At 44.5% G+C, this 22,107-nt stretch overlaps 1 protein-coding gene across 4 annotated transcripts in view; it reads right to left on the bottom strand.

Annotated features, from left to right (window-relative positions):
• Nucleotides 1-22,107, bottom strand: part of THOC7 (THO complex subunit 7) — a 112,007-nt gene that overhangs the window by 11,341 nt on the left and 78,559 nt on the right. For all 4 annotated transcript variants that reach the window (XM_069206516.1, XM_069206515.1, XM_069206514.1 and 1 more), the window contains exons 6-7: nucleotides 20,987-21,053; nucleotides 20,825-20,894 (exon numbers count right to left, since the gene is read on the bottom strand). In XM_069206516.1, the coding sequence (XP_069062617.1) occupies nucleotides 20,825-20,894; nucleotides 20,987-21,053 (137 nt within the window). The remainder of the gene's footprint in view (nucleotides 1-20,824; nucleotides 20,895-20,986; nucleotides 21,054-22,107) is intronic.

Below are 22,107 nucleotides of genomic sequence, written 5' to 3'. Positions count from 1 at the left end.
CAAAGGTAAGAGTGATTTGTAGCAGCCTATCAAATGTTACTCAGATTCCCCAGGGAAGTCGTGGTGGAACAAACCGTACCCCTTTCTCTCAGTTATACAAGTCTCATACATGCAAAGACAAAACAGAAGCAGGATCTTGGCTCAATAGGTTTTTATTGAGGCAACTGCGTTGTATATAAAAAAAAATAAAAAAAAAAGCCATGAATTGCGATTATGAGAATAATGAAACACAGCGTTACTACAGTAGTGACCAGGAAAGTAAAACACAAGAGTTCCATCATACTTTCACAATACGGCATCTAACATCCGTACCTACACTACTAAGTTCCTACATGACAACAAGTAGCAATGGTAGTCCTAATCCACCCTTCTGGACCCCAGAAGGAAGCCCAATCCCCATATCTGCATTCAGAGTGACGAAGAGGTCTTTTAGTCTGCTGGGAGTCCTCTCACATAGACAAAGAGTAACCAAAGGGTTTCAGCAGAAACTGCAACGATGTGCAGCATGAGATGGCAAGCTGGCTGGAGTGTCCCCTTTACGATAGTATGGGCTTGGTGATGTTTTATAATAACATCTGTTATTCTAAGAACTGTCCTGACATTCTGTGTAAGGTAGACAATGTACTCTTTGGACCGGCAACACCTGTCAAATATCTTGTACAGCCTTGGGTTGCGAACAGGATGTAAATGTGGTGCAAAGAAATGAATAAGAAACTCTGCGTGGAAGGGCAACTGATAAAAGAATGAAAAACATCTCCACTAAAATGAAGCGCTGCTAAAATATTAAAAGGAATAAAAGCAAAATGTAACTAGGTGAGAGGGGCCATGCCTCAGGCCCAGGACTAAATAATATGCCCTTATAAATGCTAGGAAAACCTCATGAAAACACATTCTTACTGATTTCTACTGCAAACAAAAAAAAGCATTAAGTGCAAAGTGCTTAGATGTGAACAATTATCAGACGGGAGGCAGGTCGGAAGATTATCAAACCATTGACCTTGCTGCGGAAAGGTTAGGAGAAAACATAGCAACTGGTCTGGTACAATCCATATTGGAAGATATCTCCATAAGTAAAGTAAAATTCCAACTCTAAACTTGGGGAAAAACAGGAGGTAATTGCCCAAGGAAGACAACTGGAGTGCATGTTATGTGCAATTAAAATGTGCCTCCTCTTTAAAAAATATCTTTTAAAAAGTCTTTACCCGAGCTCTAGCTGAGGGGGGAATTGTATCAATATTGGTAAAATACTTTGAGAACCCCACTCTAATGAAAGTACTCTTTTTTTTTTTATGCTCTTGTTAAGGTATATAAAGCATATAGTGAAATAAGTGTGTCAGTATGCATGAAAAGAAAACATCGACGGGTCCTACTCAAGGTTGAAGAGCGGGAGAGGAGGTACATGGGATATTGATACATAGGTTGAATGATGCAGGTAGTGGCGCATTAAGTGGTGGTAGTTTCTAAAGCCAAAAAATATACCGGCAAGGGCTCCCATATGTCCTTAGGCATAGAGGTGGGGGCTTTGTAGTGAAGTATAACGTTTTCTTGTTGTGTCGCAGTACTGCATATCAGTTAGCCAATCGACAATAGTGAGGTGCGTGCTACTGCCCCCTATATGGGCAATACGACGTTTGGCAAGGAGCAGAGCCATGGTGGTAAATCTGAATAAGCCAGGGCTCAGAGGTTTAACATATCCTAGTATCGCAATTAGAGGGTATAGGTCGACAGTGAAATCTAACATGGTAGAAAGTATGGTAAAAAGGCCTATACAATAGGTCCGGACCACACTGCAGGTCCAAGTGAAGTGCATTAAATTAGCATGATCAGCCTGGCAGTGGGGGCACCAATGATGGCGCATAGGGTCATAATGTGCTAGTACTTAAGGAGTGGTATATGCTCTTTGAAGAAATCTGTAATGTAAAAGTTTGAGTTGGCTGTTTGGGGAAATTTGCTTAGTCTGTGTGCAGCAGTAAGCCCATGTTTTGTAGGAGCAAGAGTATCCCAGGTCGATTTCCCATGCTGTCTGGGACTGGAGGGTGTGCACAGGTTTCACTGCAAGCATTGCGTGTTAAGAGGCGAGAGACCAGTCTGGAGCGGTCAGCTTTTACTGAGGAGAGAGGCAGGATTTCTGCTGGTTCTTGAGGGTAAGATGAAAGTTTCTCACATAAGGTGCTATGCAATTGCATGCAAATTAATTTTTCAACTGGGAGTAAAAAGCAGGGTGTAGTTCAAGCTGCTCATTGACAAAAAGGTCACTCATGGAGACAAGAGCGTGGCCACACCAATGTTTCTTGGGTAAGGGGCAGCCATGGATTACTCTGAAGAGGAATGTGTGGAGAATATAAAATAGCAGCACTGAGTAATTTGCACAGTTTAGTCCAGGTCCAGCATTTTGTGGAAAGAGTATGCATGTCAGTTGTTTTGCGAGGTAGGCCACAGGGGAAAAGCAACGCTAGCATTGCAGGTTATGGCTGCTGGGATTCCAGCTTAAGGTAGGGAAGATGAACATCGGGTTATACCAATAAACAGAGAAGTGAAATTGAGCAGCTAGATAATATAGCTTGAAGCCCGGCATGCCAAAATTGCCATGCTCATATGGGAGAATCAAGGTGTCCCATTTGATTCTGGGACAGCAATTGGCCCAAATCAGCCGAGTCAGCATGCCACACAGTGTCGAAAAGAACGTATTAATCAAGGCAATTGGGATGTTCAAGATAGAGAAACATCCCACCATCTTAATGATGGCTATCCGTCCTGAGATACAGAGTGGATAGTTTGTCGATTGCTGGCCCATAATTAAGGTGGACCACCTCTTCTCTGTTCCTATGAAGGAGGATTCCGAGGTAAAGGGTATTCTAGCATACATGGGTTGGTAGTGTCCATCAATGGGAAGAGCTCAGATTTGCTCTAGTTGATGGAAAGAGCCATAATGTATAATTTCGGGAGTAACTGGTGGCAGAAGTGTTGGAGGATCACGTACAAATAAAAGAATACTGTTGGTATAAATGGATGACAGGAGGAGGCCCCTGGTGACTCGAAGCCCTCTATGGATGTGATGTTCTTGCATGTGGCGTACTAAGGGGTCAAGGGCAATAATGAATAGTAAAGGGGAAAGAGCCAACCCTGCTGAGTGTCCCTAGATAGCGGGGAAAGTGCCAGTCAGCTGGCCCTTAACCTGCAGACGAGCCACAGGAGAAGCTTTATGAGGTCTCAGAAAGAGGATGGCCTTCAAGAATGGTCATTTAAGGGAATCAAAGGCCTTCTCCGCATCCAATAGGGCTACTGCAGCAGGAAGAGTAGGAGATATTTGGTTCAGGACCGGGAATGGAGGTTGATCGCAGTGGAGCTGTGTGGGACAAAGCCCATTTGTAATGGAGAAATAATTTGTTCGCGCAACAAAGCCAGGTGAGTCGCTATGTCTATGGCCAAGATCTTGTTGTCGTACTTGAGAAGTGATAATGGACGATAAGCTGTGCAGCGATCAGGTGCTTTCCCAGTTTGAGTAATAGTGCGATGACTGATTCGTGGAGGGTAGGAGGGAGAATGCTTTCCTCAAGGGCTTCAGCATAAAGCTACGAAAGATGCGGCACCAACACCTGCTTAAAGGCTTTATAGAAATTTCTCATTAGGCCATCCGGGCCAGGGGCCTTAGACCCGCCCAGGTCATCTATGGCGTGTATGATTTCCTTGTAGGTTACAGGGGAGGCCAAAAGCTGCAGCTGGTCATCCGAAATCCACACCATGGCTATTTCAGAAAGATAAGAATGAAGCGGGTCCAGAGAACCTGCAAGCCATGTGGTGCAAAGTTGGTGATATGACTGAAATGCTCTTACAATAGAAGCATTATCAGTGACGGTAGAACCCATTTCCGTAACTATGCTAGTGATGTAGGAACTTTGGTAGTTGGGGAGATGCAGCCGGGCAAGGGTGTGACCAGGTCATTTGCCCTCCCAATATCAACGAGCGCAATTGCCAAGGAAGGCCAATTTACGATCTGCTAGGTCCCTGAACTCCTGCAATAAGACTTTGTGTCTATGTGACTGCAGAGTTGTCATGTCGCATGCAGTTTTAGAGTCAATAGAGAGAAGCTCTTGTACCACTCTGGCTAAGTCAGTTCAGATACTGCTCAACACTTACGCATGTTTGTAAACACAGATGCCCCGAATATAAACTTTGAAAGTCTCCCAAAGTGTAGTGTATTACTGTACAATGCTGACATTGAACTCAAAACACTGATAGACCGCTTCCAACAATTCAGATTTGAACACAGCATGGTCTGAAAGTGTTTGAGGTAGATGCTCAACAGCTGAAAGCATAAGCATAGTTGAATCTAGAAGATGGTATGTACTCAAAATATTGTGCAAAGCACGACGTGAGTGAGGTTTAGTAATGCTAGAAGGACCAGTAGTGTTGGTCAGTGGAGCAAGAGGGATGTTGAAATCCCCTCCCAAAAGAATAAGATCTACAGTGTACTGCACAAGCAGGTTAGTCAGGGTGTGATAGAAATCAGGTGTATCGACATTTGGTGCGTAAAAATTAAGCAGCAGGATTGTTTTGCTAGCAAGGGAGCCCGTCACCAACAGGTACCTGCCATTGGGGTCCACCACCTTATAATATAAAATGAAGGGGATTGCTTTATGAATTAAAAAGCATAATCCTCTGGAGTAAATATTGTAGTACAAGAAGTATCGAATTGCACCCCAAGCGGACACAAATCTACATTTGTTTCGAGGTCTCCTGGGAGAAAGGCCAATATAACATTAAGTTTGTTAAGATAAGAGACTACCAGTTTCCTTTTCCTAGGATTCTTTAACCCGCAGACATTCTATGAGAGACAGAGAGGTGATGGTTAGGTCAGTGGCGACTCGAGTATGTGCAATAGTGTAGACAAATGTCCTGGAATAGGAAAAGGGGGTTACATCAGAAAACACTTTTTACATTAAATAAAGTGCTCTTTACTAACTAAACAGTAGAGAGAGTTCAAATTATGGCAACGCACATTTCTGTCTGTCATTATTTAACTGCAGAAAGTACAAAAAAAATCAGCTGCAAACTTTATTTTAATCTCGGGGGAAGGATACCATGCAAAACTAGCACTGAAATCAATCTCTGGCTCTGGATGGGATCAAGAACTCAATTCCTAGTTTTAGACACCATACATATCATTTATGAGACCTACTGGGCTAAGGCCCAGGTTATCTACAAAAATGGTTCCTCGCTAAACCCCAACTACAGTCCAATAGCCAGCCAACTCCAACCTGGTTAAGTAAACATGATGGAAGATTTCAGGTGTTCCAGGTATTAAGGGTACACAGTTCCAAACAATGAGTTCTGTACAGATTCTAAAGAAACCACAGGATCCAAAAAATCTATTTGATTTAGAACAAGAGCCCTCACTCACCAAATGGTGACATGCTTCATCATCAGGCTTTTGCTCCTCGTCAGGCCGGCACTGCAATGCCTGACTGGACCCTCATGGGGGCTCTTTGCCGGAGATCTTTTGAATGTACAAATGCCGGTTAGTGAATGGCAGAAAATGGGATTGGTATGTGGGTGTGTGAGGATAAAAATGGCTAGAGGTCTAGAGAGATTATTTTAATTCAACAACGACCTCTGTCATAATTAAAAACCAAACGCGGGTAAAAATTAGAGATAATGTCTAATCCACCCTTAAAAGAAAAAAAATTAAGAAAGGATCAGCCGTCCCAAAATTCACGGAAAGCAAAAAGTAGGCACAGAAATCACCATGCTACTACTAGACTGGTCAACATGTTTCTCACAAAAGATGTCAATTAAGATTGGTACGATTCGTCAGAACCAAAACGTACCTAATCCACATGTTATAACCAAATAGGAATCTATGCTTATCACAGGAACCCTCCCTGTATTAAAGGATGGGCCGCATCGGAAAACAGCGAACGGGAAGGCGGAGCTAAGGTTAGGTGCTGAACTGCCGGGTGGTCCTGGATCTCAGGTTCATTAAACCAGCCTGTACTACTGATACTCGCTGTTTTCCGATGCGGCATTACTGTCTCGAGGAAACTAACAACGTCGATACAGCAGTGGGACAGGCAGTGCTGAGGCATCTATTTCGTTAAGGTGAGCCTCTTACACATCCCACCACCACACTCGAGGTATGTTCGATATTGGTTTCTTAGTCTCGTTAATATCTAATTTTATATCACAGTGTGTTTTACTCTAATTATGTGCTTCAGATTATTCGCTTTGTTATATTGAGTTAACATGTCGTAGACTTCAAAATAATAACAAAACAGATTGTGTCAGGACTTTCTGCCACACAGCTTTTTATTGCTCTTCTATTCAGATATCTATGGATATATATATATATATATATATATATATATATATATATATATATATATATATATATATAGATATGTATATGTATATATATATATATATATATATATATATATATGTGTTTATAGATATATACGTGGATGTATGAAGCTGAACTAATGTGAGTCACATCACTTATAAAATTACGATAAAATTACAGTCAATGTAATTTACTAATTAAGAAGACATTACTGCTCGTTATTCTGATTCAAGCATGTGAATCTATGAAAGATCCAATACTGGAGAAGAAAATTAGTTACTTCTCCAGTATTGGTATCTTTCATAGATTCACATGCGACCCACCCACCTCCCCTCAGAGGCTCCCCTATTATACAGATATTAAACTTCACACTCCTACTAGAAAATCTGAGGGAATTCAGCCTCTGTTGGGAGTGTTTGGGAGGGGCTGAATCCTGATCGGTTGATACGGACGTTTGGGTCTTTTCACAAAACAAAGTGGATAGACTGTAAAATACCCTATGAGGCCTACTGGGGCCTACTGGTTTTACTTTTACTGACTTACTGCTTTATGTATTTAAATTTACCGTGAGGCTCCCACCTCGATGACTGGGATGATTCAAGCATGTGAATCTATGAAAGATCCAATACTGGAGAAATTAGAATCCCCTGCTCAGGGCTAATTTGGACTATGATTCAGAAAACTCATGAAAACTGAAATGTTCCGACTGGTCATCAATTAATATTAGTAGCAAGGTTAGCCAGTGAGGAATACCAAACAGGAAACCTTGCAATGGGGACCGCGCTGTCCTACACTGGATGCAGTAATGTCCCCAGGGCTGGTCATGCAGGAGCAAGTAGTAGGCACAGGGAATTCCAGGCCGGGAGGTGTCGGTCAGGTGGGCTGATGCAGCGAATAATTATTCAGGTCCGGGGGAGAGCCGTAGCGGGCCCAATGCAAGGAGGCAACCTCTGGGTAAGTGGATCCAGCTGCCGCTCACCCCCTCAGCCACCAGCATTACCCCAGGGGTGGATGGAAGGTATTCTAGGGGGCGGGCCAAAGGACAGGGGCTCCGGCAGGCCATGTGAAGCCCGCTGGTGGTGCAGGAGCGCAGGTGGCACCAGGGACTCGTGCACAAGCTTCCTGGTTGATGTTCAGACGGGGGCAGCGATCTGGCATGGGAAGAGTGCCGCCGGCCTCGTGGAGAGTGGAAGGCCTCCCAAGTGCCGCCAGCGATGGTGCTGCTTGCCGTGTGGTTATGAGGAGGTGATGAGGAGACGGCTCATACTGGTTCAGTGCGACACTCCGGGTTGTGCTGGCATAATCAGGTGAGCGATGGTGATGCAGCTCACTGGGCCTTACACAAGGATTGCAGGAGATAATGCAGGTGAAGGGCTAGAGCTAGATCAAGTTGTGTACACCATGGTCGCCAACTTGACCACACGCCATACGTGTACGTTATAAACCAAATACCCGCCCGTTTGCCACACCTGTCTAATGTACATAAACGACAGACCTGTATAGTGTGAATAAGAAAAAGAAAAATGCTCTGTAATACAACCATTAAAAAAAACAAATACACAAGACACCTTTGTGTGCAGCAAACAGGACACAACATTTTTTTTGCAGCGTATTGCTGTTCACGGACACATTATTTTGTATACCAGGTAGGGTCCGTTTCTTATAATTCCAGTTGTTCCATGTATCATGCTCTGGAGCGTGTCGGATGGTCCTGTCAGCATGCCACTTAACCCCCTTGCAAGGTATGTTACAGTCCCTTAGGGATAGAGGAGAGAGAGCATGTGTTGTTGCACTAAGGAGCTTTTGCATTTGTTCCGTTGCTCAGTGACAAGTGTCTGGCTGTTTTACTCTGTTTGTGCGACATAAGCTTTGTCCAATGCTGTGTGCACGGTGTAAATAGTTCTTTTTAACTATCTTGCTGCATGATGGATCTGGTAGTTCGAACACTAGTGGTAATGGCAGACATTTAATCACATGGAGGTGATGGTGTTTCTACGGTTTCTTTCACTGTTGTGCTTTCGTACACTCACAGGTTTATCTTTTCTTTTAAATCGTCTATTTGGATCACATTTGATAGGTTACCCTACACGTCCACGGTTGCTGGGTTACTGGCTTGTTTATTTTTTAGGTACTTATTAATACATTCAAAGACACACCCCTGATTTCATATTACGTTTGTGCCTTTTGCCTTTATGTTTTTTGTCATACTCTGTCACTAAGGAATGGGCAAGCTTCATGGACAGTGTTTTCTGACCTTTTGAATACTAAGTAATATGCAGTAATTTTCATATGACTGCCTCCTTAAAGAATCATGTTCATGTTTTTGTTTATGGCTACCGTGACAAAGGGAGTTTTACCCAAAATGCATTGGGTCATCTACACGTAATTGCACTGGAAGCTCGCATTCTCTACATAGTCATCAACAAATTAAGCATCAAATGTGACCTAACGTGCGAGATATTCACCACATGTTCGGTTTCATATGGCAATGAGGCATTGTCAGAAATACACTATACTTGTGAGTTTTGTTCAATTTCGTTTAATATCTGCTGAATACAAAATATGAATTTCAGCATAAGGGCTGTTTGCTTGTTTTTTTTAGCACGGTTTACCCTTTTGCTCATAACTATAGAGAAGCTATTTTTCTTCACCACAAACCTACATTTCATACAACATTTGATTAATTCTTCAAAGCAACTGAAAGTCTAGACACGGTTCTGGGCAGACCAAACGTTTAACTCCTGGTTTGAACTAAAAGAGGTTAGCAGTTTTTCAAACACAAAAAGGACCAGAAGTATACAGGACCCTCTCAAACCACAGGCTCTAAGTATCCACCATTCTGTGTTGGAAATCTTGGCACAGAGGACTTTCTAATGGGGCAAAATCCTACTGGAAAATTCTATGGCTGAACGAGGTTTCAGGTTGACACAAAGGAAGGGTATGTTTTGAGAGGAGAAGAGAGAAGACTTGTGAACATTGACAAAAAGTGCCACATCACAGAAAATCTACTGTTAAATGGAGATAGCAATCTTCTTCTGAGGATAAGCGGGTTTCACCAGCTGTTCATAAATGTAGGGAGATTGGTGGAGGACCTGTGGGCCGTGGCAATTGAGGCTCTATCATCTAGGTGAAGACAAAACGTGTAGGTCAAATTGTACTGCAAATAAATGTCAGTAGCGCACTACTCCAAAAAAAAAAAAAAAAAAAAAAAAAAAGTTACAAATCACCCTTGAGGCTTCTATTTGCGAATGTAAAACAAGGATGCTGAGACTGACTACACAAAGAGGGGATCCTCTTTTAAAGGGCTGGAATAGTTTGGTCAAGGCTAACCACCTTGAAGGACCTACTGTATAGGAAAAGATTCAATTAATAAAAGGTCATGATGGCATACTGTTATTTTTATATGTCTGTAATGAAAAAAGGGGTTATAAGAACAGATTTTACTCAGCCAAGGGAACTAGTTCTATCAAACGAACATCAAGCACAGATCTACATTAACTGAAATGTACTAGCAGTGGGTTGGGCAAGTCTACAGAAGAGGGTTAAATGGGGGTCAGTCGTGTGGGAGGCAGGCCGTCTCTTGTCCTATGTGATGGGCCTTCAGGCAGACTCATATTATTGTAAACTCCTCTTTATTTCTCACACACCAAAAAATGGTGGCATACTCCATGACTACTGGAGAGCACGGTCAGTTCTTATTTTGTTTTAAGAAAGCTAATGGAGATGGAGTACCCAGAGTTTGGCAGATGAAGGGCCAGTAGGGAGGGCACCTTCTTGGCTTCCTGCTCTTAATTATTTGGGGGGGGAAGATCAGTTTCTTCTGCACTATTCTCAGCATACAGCAGTGTGATCACAAAATGCTTTTACCACCAGCCACAGACGCAGTCATTTTACATACCTTAGTGTTATTTACTTGTTGGGATGGGGGTTGTTGGGTGCGGTCACTGGGGTCTCATCTTGGGGATCCCTGGTGCATGCGTACCGCAAAAGATGCTTCACGGTTCTTGAAGCATTGGGGAAGGGGGCTTGCACTGTTTGTATGTTCGGGGGGTTCCCTGGTTGGTTTTTATGATGCACACTGATCATTTTCCAGCCTCAACTATTTTTTCATCCCCAACACACACGCTCATAGGGTGACGAAGGAAGATATTCTAACATGTTGTCTGTCCAATCACTCCCTACTGTCCTCCATATCCACGTAGGACCCCTAAGTCTGGAATTTCGGTGGCACCTCTCCCTGTGGCACTTACAAAATCCACAGTATATAGACTAGAAATCTCCACTATACTCAGGGAAGCCTTTTAAGCTACCATAAATGGAGTAGATATTAGTTTTTGTGCCGGGGAAATCTGCATACAAGAGCGAGCTCTTCATGCCCTGGAACAAAAGATAAGGTTATTGGAGCTGTTGGGCAGGTCCTCTGAGGGAGACAGCGCAGTGACAGTTGGGGTGGGCTCAACTGCAATACCAACAACTACCTCTAGACAAAGCAAACTGGTCTGGCGGAAGACCCAAACCAGCCTGTATAACTGGGGACACAAGTCCGGCAAAATGCTGCATAGTCTCTGCCAGTCAGCCCGAGGGCACTCTGTGACGCCGGTGATTAGATACGATGGGGGCCAAATGTTGATGGACCCATGGGAGGTTGCCCAGGGCTTTGCCTCCTATTAACAAAAGGTATATGCCCATAGAGAGGCTCTGTCCCTTGAACAGATCCTTTAGTTCGCTGAAGACCTTCCTCTATAGACTCTCTCTGCCACAGCCAAAGATTCCATAGAGGAGGATATTATGGCTGAGGAATTGGCCTCTGCCGTGTCTGAGATGCAGACGGTAATGGCCCCAGGTTCTATTGCGCTCCTGTGTGAATTCTTTAAAGCCTTTATGCCACGATTATTCCCCCATCTCCAAGACACTGGCACGCCAACTCATGAAACACATGCAAGACCTAGTCCATCCAGACCAGTACAGCTTTATGCCCCACCAAGCTACACAATATAAAATTTGTCAGGTTCATAATGCACTGGCCATGGCGGAACGTTTGACTCTGTCCAGTGGGATTATCTTTTGTCAGAGGCTGAAGTTCGGCCCCAAATTCCTCTTGTATGTACGGCTCCTTTTTACAGGCATGTCCAAGACAGTCAGGGTGGCGGGCGCATATTGAGGCCTTTCCTGCTGTCCCCCTCTCACCGCTTCTATTTGCGATAGCGGTGGAGCCTCACGCAGTTTGGGTTAGAATGGGTGCCCAGATGTGTTTTTTTATGGGGTCCCAGACTCTCCGAAAGAATCGCTCTCTATGCTGATGATATCCTCTTTTTCTTTACTGATCCAAAGATTACAGGGCATAGTCTAGTACAAATTATACACATCTTCAGGGAGACCTTGGGCCGCTATATGAACACAGCTAGATCCAAAGTGCTTCCGGTCAATGGTTACTGTGGCCCCACTGAAAGGTTCCCGGGCCTGGCGCGTGCTACTGGAGGGTTTAAATAGGTGTTTTTGTCTCCTCGGAGTGAACAGTGGCATGGGATCGAAATCTGTGCCCCGCATTGGCACGAGTGGAAGAAGAGGTCGGGACCTGGTCACATATTCCCCTGTAGATAATGGGAGGTCGCCAATACTTAAAATGGTGTCCCTCCCTCGTTTATTGCATCAACTCCAGAACTACCCATACCCTATACCTCAAGCCTGGTTCAGGCAGATCATTTCTATTCTTGGGGTGTTCCTTTCAGGAACTGGGGCAGCCCAGGTTGCTCTTAGGACCTGTTTTCAGTTGACCTACTGTGGGGGCATTGATGCAGACATCTATACCTAACACACCGCCTCTCACCTGCAGGTCATCAATATGTGTTGGTAGGGGCCACAGGATGATCCTCCTTACGCATTAGAAAAGTGGACTGTGAACGAAACACCAATTGTGTCATATCTCTATGGCGGGGAGGGAGGGGGTTCCTGCCATCAGTTGCTCAGGTGGTACTGGGACTCTGGAGGTGTGCCCTCTGGGGCATGGGGTGGTGGTATTGACTGACAGAGCAGACACCATTGTAGCAGGGCCATATCCTACCTCAGGCGTCTCAGCTGGAAGGCTTTCGTCCCTAGGACCTCATTCGATATCAACACTAGGTCATATTATACAGGGCGTAGTACTGAAATCACATCAAGACCTGCAGTCGCAATTCAATCTCCATGGGAGCCAATTCCACTGATACCGTCAACACGGACACCCTCTCACCCCCTATACCTGACACCTGTTGAACCTCTCACAATTCAACCCCCTGGACGGCAAGCTACTCAAGGGAGACCTCGAGTCACACAAAATCTACGGGATCCTGGTTACTAAAACACTCCTTATCTCCCAGGTAGCTTTGAAACACGACTTGGAACAACTAGACAATGATGACTGGATGAAGGCTCTGGGTGCCCGCAGGGAGGCTGCAGTCACACTCGACTCTGTCTTATCTAATTTAAATACTTACACAGGGCCTATTATACACATCATCACCTGTAACACATGGGTCTGGTGGCTTCTACTCAAGGTCTCTGCTGTGGATTAGCCGAGGGTACTTTTCCTACATTTTATGTGGAGCTGTTAGGCATTAGATGTGTTTTGGCGCAGGGTAGGTTCTCTCTTGGACCCTACCACAAGATCCTAAGGTGGTCCTTCTACATATTAAAAAGGGCATAGAAGGAAATAGGTATAAGCATATACTTTTATTCCTGGGCCTTACCCTCGCCAAACATGATATAGCGAAGCACTGGAAGGCGAGGTCCCACAGCCTGGGAGAGGGGTATGGGGTTTGAGGTGCTGTTGAGGTGCTGTTTATCAGTCTCTGGGTTGCCCTCAGAAACAATACAAGATCTGCCAAAGATGAGCGAATTACAGAGGAATTGTTCAGAAAACAATTAGCCCTCAGGACCTAGGGGCCGATGAAGACATTCAAGAACATGTCCCGCACAGGAGGGTCGGGTGCCTAACTGCAGGTATCTAGACATTGGCTGACGTGTGAATGATGTTGTGTCCTTTAGGACCTCCGAAGTCTTGCATGTGTATAAAACCTAATAGAGTGTCTCCCACCCCCCAAAAAAAAAAAATCAGAAAAAATTGTGCATGAAGGTTGTTGGAAATGACCATCTTTTGTGTGGTGTACCCCCTGATTTTCAGCCTGACTGTTTTTACTGGCTGTGGAAGTCTTGGCACTTTACCCCTGATAAAGAAAGGTAAAGTGCCTGTATTTCCCCTTTCAACATAACAAAATTGACATACCATTGATTGGCATTTTTAACTGACCTTTAAGTACCTAGTAAAGGTACAAAGTGTACCCAGAACCTTAACGTTCACTAGTAAGCTGCAGCACCCATTGTGCTATTCACTACAGTGACATGACTGCACACCTACCATTGTAGCCTAGCTGTGCAGTTTCAAAACTGCAAATTTAGCCTGTGAAATACCCCCTTTTGATAGCCCAAATCGTCCTATTAAATAATAAGTCCGTTCTAAGTAGTCCTTACTGCTCCACAGGACAGGGGGCATTGTTTGTAATGGTAGAACATGAAAAAGTTTAATGTTGGACATGTCCTTGCAGTAAAAAGGCCCCAAAAGCTATTTTCGCGGTAGGAAGGTTGGCTGTTTCACAGGAAAGAAATGAAGTGCAAAATTACTTTTAATGTTTTCTCCAGCTAGGAAATGCCTGTAAATCCAATTTTTTAAAATATTTATTACAAGCCCAATTCAATTGTTAAGCCTGAATTGTAAATGTATTGTGGAAAAGGTACTTTTAGAAAGTTACATGTTCCCTGCCAAACTCCTCTGGAGGTCCATTTGTAAGTGTTCCAAATGTCACCTGGGAGCTCAACAGCTCCTTTGACGAGGTGTTAAAACTGCTCTCAGAGCAGAACAAAACATGGGGATGGGGGTGTTTCTGTTATGGTGCCAGAATGACCTTTGGGGTTGCGCTCAGGAACTTGATTAGCTTCAGAGAGGCTTACACTATCACAGGCAAATTTTAGCTGACACCTAGACGCAGCCCTTTGATCCCACAGTCAGGCAGGCACCAGTCCCTGTGAGAGGTGCTGCCCCAGAACAGGTTTAGAGTTAATACAGATAAGGAGCTGCTCATTTGCCTGGCCAAATCTCTGGGTCAGGCACACATTCTCTGCAAAAAGAGGGAAATGGTTTCACCATCCTGGATTTAGGTAGAGAGGGGCACTCTGGAAGTGTTGGAACACAGTAAGTGCTGCCCTTGGAAACTTGTACCCTACTGGCTGGGGTCGTGGGGGAATCACCGCCACTAAAAGGTTGGTGCCAAGAATAAATGTGGCACCCACACTACCTTCCTGAGGACACTTTCTGAACCTGTTGAAAAACAGAAGAGAACTGGAACTGCTGTCTGTGGCATGAGAAGAGCCTAGACTACTCTTCCTCTTGTTTACCCAGGACAAAGAAGGAGACTCCAGGAGTCATAAGCCTGACCACCTGTCCAAATTACCGGGACAGGACAAGCTACAATAAACCTGTATCTGTCTAGCTGACAAGTTCTAACTGCTAGTGGCCTCTGCTACAATGTATCTTGACCCCCAAGTATTGTCCCCAAAGTCCTAGACCCTTGGCTGGTGCCAAAGTGTATTCCTACTAACTCTTGAAAACTGGGACTAAGACTTTGTGGCGCCAAAGCCCTCTGCAGAACCAGGACTAACCTGCCAGGCCAAAGCAGCAAAAGTTTGTTGCTGCTAGGCCAATGATTCAGATTGGTTCCACTCAGAGCTTTCCAGGGCAGCCAGATTGAGCAGCACCTCACGGAAAAGGTATCTGGCCCTCTTCAGCTACAGCCTCGCCCTGCTGGAAGAATTAGAATTCCAAAAAAGTGAAGCCTGCCAGGGTCCTACACTGGGTGAGAAATTCAAATTTCTCCTGCTCTGAGCTTTACTGACAAAAGAGAATGGCTTCACCAAGACTGTGTCCAGCTGCTATTTGACAACCTCGAGCACTCTACAGCAAACAGACTGCTGGCTTGCCCCAATGAGTATTTTTGACTTCCATTTCAGAGACTAACTCTCAGGGTAAAACTTCCAACTGGGGGGGAACCTGGTTTCTGTCTCCCACCCATGCTCAGCCTTCACTTGCATCTATTTTTCTAAACTGGCTTGGGATTTTTCTTGAGTTGAAGTATGCCTTTATTACTGTTTTGGTACTGCAAAAATACTTTACACATTGCCTTTACGTTACGCTTGTCTGCTTTCTGCCATAGCAATCATGGGGTTGAGCACAGGATCAAGCCTTCGAAAACTGTAACCAGACCTCCAGATCTAGTGACTTGAATAATCTACTTGACCTAACTGTAATGCGCTTGAGCTATAAACTCTTCTCAAATTGTCTGATCCAAGGCAAATATTTTATTTCACTGAGACAGCATTTTCTTCATTATCACATATGAGAGCACCTTTAAATATGTGGGTTCAGCATGTCTGCTGTACAAAAAAAATAGTGTGCTCGATTTAACAGAGTAAACGTTGCTCCATGTACAACAAAAATCTAGTCCACGTATTGAGTATACAATACCCCTGACTTGAATCTTAGTTCACTAATAGAATTGGGTCGGAGGAAGCTGCACCAGCAACATCGACTCCCCCGCCAGCTACATGAACACTTCATGCTCACGCTACGCATCACAGTCAACTTCTCTCTTGGGGATATACTCATATACAGATTCCCAGCGGCATCAAGGGTTCATCATACTCCTCATCATCATCAATGCCAGCATCTTCATTCTCCTCAGATATGTCAACATTCACCTAAAGGACCACACCATACTAAACTTTATGGCCCTTCTAGAAAACCTAATCAACCTTGGCCTCACTCAGCATGTTACCAAATCTACCCACATCATCAGATCTATTGGACCCAATTTTCTCCATAAACAGCAACACCACAATTGACAAATGTAAAGAAATGGCTCCCTGTTGCAGTTACCCCCCACTTTTTGCCTGATACTGATGCTGACTTGACTCAGAAGTGTGCTGGGACCCTGCTAACCAGGCCCCATCACCTGAGTTCTTTCACCTAAAATGTACCATTGTTTCCACAATTGGCACAACCCTGGCACCTAGGTAAGTCCCTTGTAACTGGTACCCCTGGTACCAAGGGCCCTGATGCCAGGGAAGGTCTCTAAGGGCTGCAGCATGTCTTATGCCACCCTAGGGACCCCTCACTCAGCACAGACACACTGCTTGCCAGCTTGTGTGTGCTGGTGGGGAGAAAATGACTAAGTCGACATGGCACTCCCCTCAGGGTGCCATGCCAACCTCCCACTGCCTGTGGCATAGGTAAGTCACCCCTCTAGTAGGCCTTACAGCCCTAAGGCAGGGTGCACTATACCACAGGTGAGGGCATATGTGCATGAGCACTATGCCCCTACAGTGTCTAAGCAAAACCTTAGACATTGTAAGTGCAGGGTAGCCATAAGAGTATATGGGCTGGGATTCTGTCAAAAACGAACTCCACAGCTCCATAATGGCTACACTGAATACTGGGAAGTTTAGTATCAAACTTCTCAGAATAATAAACCCACACTGATGCCAGTGTTGGATTTATTAAAAAATGCACACAGAGGGCATCTTAGAGATACCCCCTGTATTTTACCCAATTGTTCAGTGCAGGACTGACTGGTCTGTGCCAGCCTGCTGCTGAGACGAGTTACTGACCTCATGCGGTGAGAGCCTTTGTGCTCTCTGAGGACAGAAACAAAGCCTGCTCTGGGTGGAGGTGCTTCACACCTCCCCCCTGCAGGAACTGTAACACCTAGCAGTGAGCTTCAAAGGCTCAAGCTTCGTGTTACAATGCCCCAGGGCACTCCAGCTAGTGGAAATGCCCGCCCCCTGGACACAGCCCCCACTTTTGGCAGCAAGTCCAGGAGAGATAATGAGAAAAACAAGGAGGAGTCACTGGCCAGTCAGGACAGCCCCTAAGGTGTCCTGAGCTGAGGTGACTCCGACTTTTAGAAATCCTCCATCTTGTAGAAGGAGGATTCCCCCAATAGGAATAGGGATGTGACCCCCTCCCCTTGGGAGGAGGCACAAAGAGGGTGTACCCACCCTCAGGGCTAGTAGCCATTGGCTACTAACCCCCCAGACCTAAACACGCCCTTAAATTTAGAATTTAAGGGCTCCCCTGAACCTAAGAATTTAGATTCCTGCAACTAACAAGAAGAAGGACTGCTGAGCTGACAAACCCCTGCAGAGGAAGAACAGAAGACACCAACTGCCTTGGCCCCAGACTTACCGGCCTGTCTCCTGCCTTCCAAAGAAACCTGCTCCAGCGACGCTTTCCAAGGGACCAGCGACCTCTGAATCCTCTGAGGACTGCCCTGCTTCGAAAAAGACAAGAAACTCCCGAGGACAGCGGCACTGCTCCAAAAGAACTGCAACTTTGTTACAAGGAGCAGATTTAAAGACCCCTGCAACTCCCCGCAAGAAGCGTGAGACTTGCAACACTGCACCCGGCGACCCCGACTCGACTGGTGGAGAACAACCAACTCAGGGAGGACCCTCCGGCGACTCTACGACTGTGAGTAACCAAAGTTGTCCCCCCTGAGTCCCCACAGCGACGCCTGCAGAGGGAATCCCCAGGCTCCCCCTGACCGCGACTGTCTGAACTCCATTTTCCCGACGGCTGGGAAAGACCCTGCACCCGCAGCCCCCAGCCCCTAAAGAAACGGAACTTCTGTGCAGGAGTGACCCCCAGGAGGCCCTCTCCCTTGCCCAGGTGGTGGCTACCCCGAGGAGCCCCCCCCTTGCCTGCATCGCTGAAGAGACCCCTTGGTCTCCCATTGAAACCTGAAGGAAACCCGACGCGTGTTTGCACACTGCACCCGGCCGCCCCCGCGCTGCTGAGGGTGTACTTTCTGTGCTAATTTGTGTCCCCCCCGGTGCCCTACAAAACCCCCCTGGTCTGCCCTCCGAAGACGCGGGTACTTACCTGCTGGCAGACTGGAACCGGGGCACCCCCTTCTCTCCATTGAAGCCTATGTGTTTTGGGCACCTCTTTGACCTTTGCACCTGACCGGCCCTGAGCTGCTGGTGTGATAACTTTGGGGTTGCTCTGAACCCCCAACGGTGGGCTACCTTGGACCAAAAACTGAAACCTGTAAGTGACTTACTTACCTGTTAAAACTAACAATAACTTACCTCCCCCAGGAACTGTGAAAATTGCAGTGTCCACTTTTAAAACAGCTTATTGTGTTTTATGTGAAAAGTATACATGCTAAAGTAATGATTCAAAGTTCCTAGAGTACTTACCTGCAATACCTTTCAAATGAGATATTACATGTAAAATTTGAACCTGTGGTTCTTAAAATAAACTAAGAAAATATATTTTTCTATAACAAAACCTATTGGCTGGATTTGTCTCGGAGTGTGTGTACCTCATTTATTGCCTGTGTGTATGTACAACAAATGCTTAACACTACTCCTTGGATAAGCCTACTGCTCGACCACACTACCACAAAATAGAGCATTAGTATTATCTCTTTTTGCCACTATCTTACCTCTAAGGGGAACCCTTGGACTCTGTGCATACTATTCCTTACTTTGAAATAGTGCATACAGAGCCAACTTCCTACAACAAACCATCAACAATGACTTGGACAGACCACGCCTTCATCCGTTTGAGCATATCCATCCTGCACCACCACAGACCTACCACCACTGGAACCGCCCACTGCAGCTGGAAATGCATCTCAGAAGAAAAGTAAGCTTCTCTCCATAATTTCATTTTGCTTAAGTGTGACATTTTCTTTATGTTTTTTTTTTCTTTATTTTTTTTTCTTCACAAATCTATATGGCAGACTACAGTGGCTAGAGTATGTTCAAGTATGAGACATCTGTTTAGGCTGAGGTAAGTGTAAATTCTTGTTATACTTTATAACTTATAACTGCTTGTATGCAGTAATAACTGCCACTATGTAAAGTGCTCAGATGCCTTTTGGAGCCTGCTCATGCTGTATACAATTGCAAATAAGTCAATGATATATTATTATTCAGAACCCAGGATCACAAAAATATTAAGGATAGTGAGACATGTCTTTGCATTGTGTAAGTGAATTAACAATATGCATACAGTCAGGGATACCATTTTCTTTTAAAATAAATCATGAAAACGGTGTTCTCATTTGTAACCTGTTGTATGCCTAAAAAAAGATATTAAGCCTGCTATCCCACCTCTACCCTAAAAAATTTCACTTTTCTTCTTTTCCACTTCGTCTTTTTGCACATTTCCTTCCTATTTAAGAAAGGGCCTTTATCTTACCTTTCTCCCAAGACTGCTCCTCCAAGAGTCAATATTTTCACAACTTATTGTAAGTTCTGTGGAGCTCTACCAATAGCATTTCTTGCTTTTCCTGCATCCTAGCAAATCTCCCTCACCACCATCTACAGCACAACTACTTTAAGAGTGGGCTGCTTAGCTTTCCGAAATTGGCAATGGTTTAGTCACTACACAATCTCCATGGCATGGATAGCAAATCCTGCTCCCATAATCCCTTTCTTCTTCTACTCAGTATATAATGGGTTTACTGCTAATCCTTTTCTCTTAAGTAGCTCTATACAGAGAGCTCTGAATGCATAACGCTCACACTTATCCCATTTTGATGATTTCCTGTGTCTCCCCGATTCTTCCCACCAAGGCACTTCCGTTAGTTTTCTCTATTCACACTACTAACTCAGACTCGTGTATCCCCACCAATCTCGCACCCAAACCAAAATACTTAACTGCCAGTATTTCTGAACAACCTAAACATCCGAACCATCTTTACACTTCAACACAGCAGAGCACTCTGTTTAACTGCAAGACACCCTAACCTAAACACTTCTGCATCTTACCCTATATAAGTTGTAAATAGATGCCTTTGTCCTAAAAGAAATTTGGCATGCCCCATCCACTCCACACACCTTAATCTGACCTCTCACGTTTGCCACAGGCTGGCCAGTCTGATACATGTATATTATAACTGATGCACACAATACAGTTGGTGGATGTTGTAATCAGTTCCTGGTCCAGGCTATATAAAACTGCAAAAGGCTATACACATATAGACACCATTTACTCAGCAGTAGCCTACAGAAGAACTGTAAATGTTAAACTATTGCAAAGTTTTGAGTAAAGTGTACACCGGTGAAGCTCTGTGGACAGTGAACACCGACTCTCTCAGGGTTCCAGAACACAGATTTCAAAGCAAAAGTCTAGTAAGTTTGACACCCAAGATTTCCTCACTCATAATTGGTGTGCTTTTCTACTTTTTTAGTTTCATTACATTGGATAATTTTTTCATAATGTTAGGGATTCTATGTAAATATTTGAAAACCTACCCGACTGACTACTAGACAGAGCAATATTAAACTTCTTACATGATTTGATGTTTCCCATCGTCAAGTAACATACGGTTATCACACACTATAAATTCTATTAACAACATATTATGCTGACAAACTACTTACTTTCCAAAGTCTGTTGAAGTTCATGTATGGTGCTTAGGAGGACATGGAATTGCTTGCGTCTCAACTCCAACTAAGATAAAAAAAGAACAAGCAGTCAATACATTTAATGTTTCGATTACAGTAATAAAACAAAGAAAACTGCTACAAAAAGAATTTTCATACCTTATCTTCAACACTATCTTTGATGTGAGAAAGGTGCTGCAGTTCTTTCCCCAAGGCATCAAGCTGCCTGAACAAAGTGAAAAATGAGGATTGTTAACTAACAGATCTATGCCAGTGTGTTGGTTTATGCATTTTAAACATAGCTTCTTAGGATTTAATTGAGTTGTTCGAAATGGTACAGATCACTATCAATAAACCTTCAAAATATCACAGCAACACTTAGGAAAGCTCCTTAGAAAAGCCCCAATTTCGTAAACAATCTCATGTTTTGCTCCAATTTCCTAACTGGAATCGAGCTCTTTTCTATGTAAACGGAAAACATCAAGAATGAAACGAAACATGAAGCAAGTGCATTACTTTGAACTCTCCATAATGCGTTACTCCTACTTTAAAGGCTTGATTCATGAACTCCAGCTCCTAAAAATACAAAATGACCAGGGATGAACACACCTGTAATACGTGCCTAATTCTGTGGGTAAAAAGGAGAAATTGCCCACCGCTGTGTGCTATGCCAGTTACCCCAACGCATGTTTCCTGGCCCAGTCAGGAATTCTACCTTCAGACATCGTCTCTTTTTTGGCCTTCAAAACTCAGGCACGGCAAGCCTGGAGGCTGTATCTATCAAATTTTCTGTTGAGATTGAGTACCTTTGCCACACGGTTCCACTGAAGTTCCAGGGTCTTGAAAGTCCAAACATTTTCGAAGTACCAACTTTTCAGTTCCTCGTGGTCTCTTCTAAAGCTCTCAGGATTTACTCCAGCACAAGCCCCCAGCAGCATTCAGTTCAGGTCCAGTTGAAACTGGTCAACAGGTGACTTCAGGAAAAGACCCCTTGCAGCTTTTGTGTCTCATTAGCCACAGGTGATCAAGCTAAGGGACAATGGAGTCCACTTTTCAGTCCTGTGTTAAGTGGGAGCAGTGCCGACTCCTCAGCACCCAGTTCTCTACTCTTCTGTTTTTCAGTAGGCCCAAAATCTGTTCTGATGAGCTCAGGGTGAGATGCCACTTTTGGGGGTGACTCCTGAACACTCCAAGATGGCAGAACCCTTCTGCGTTGGAGGTCGCGGAGATCCCAGCCAGAGGTTTGGTCTATAGAAATTAGCAGTCTCCTCCCCCTCCAC

This window comes from Pleurodeles waltl, chromosome 9 (genome assembly GCF_031143425.1).
Source record: "Pleurodeles waltl isolate 20211129_DDA chromosome 9, aPleWal1.hap1.20221129, whole genome shotgun sequence".
Lineage (NCBI taxonomy): Eukaryota > Metazoa > Chordata > Amphibia > Caudata > Salamandridae > Pleurodeles > Pleurodeles waltl.
This window is presented reverse-complemented; position numbering and strand designations above follow the sequence as displayed.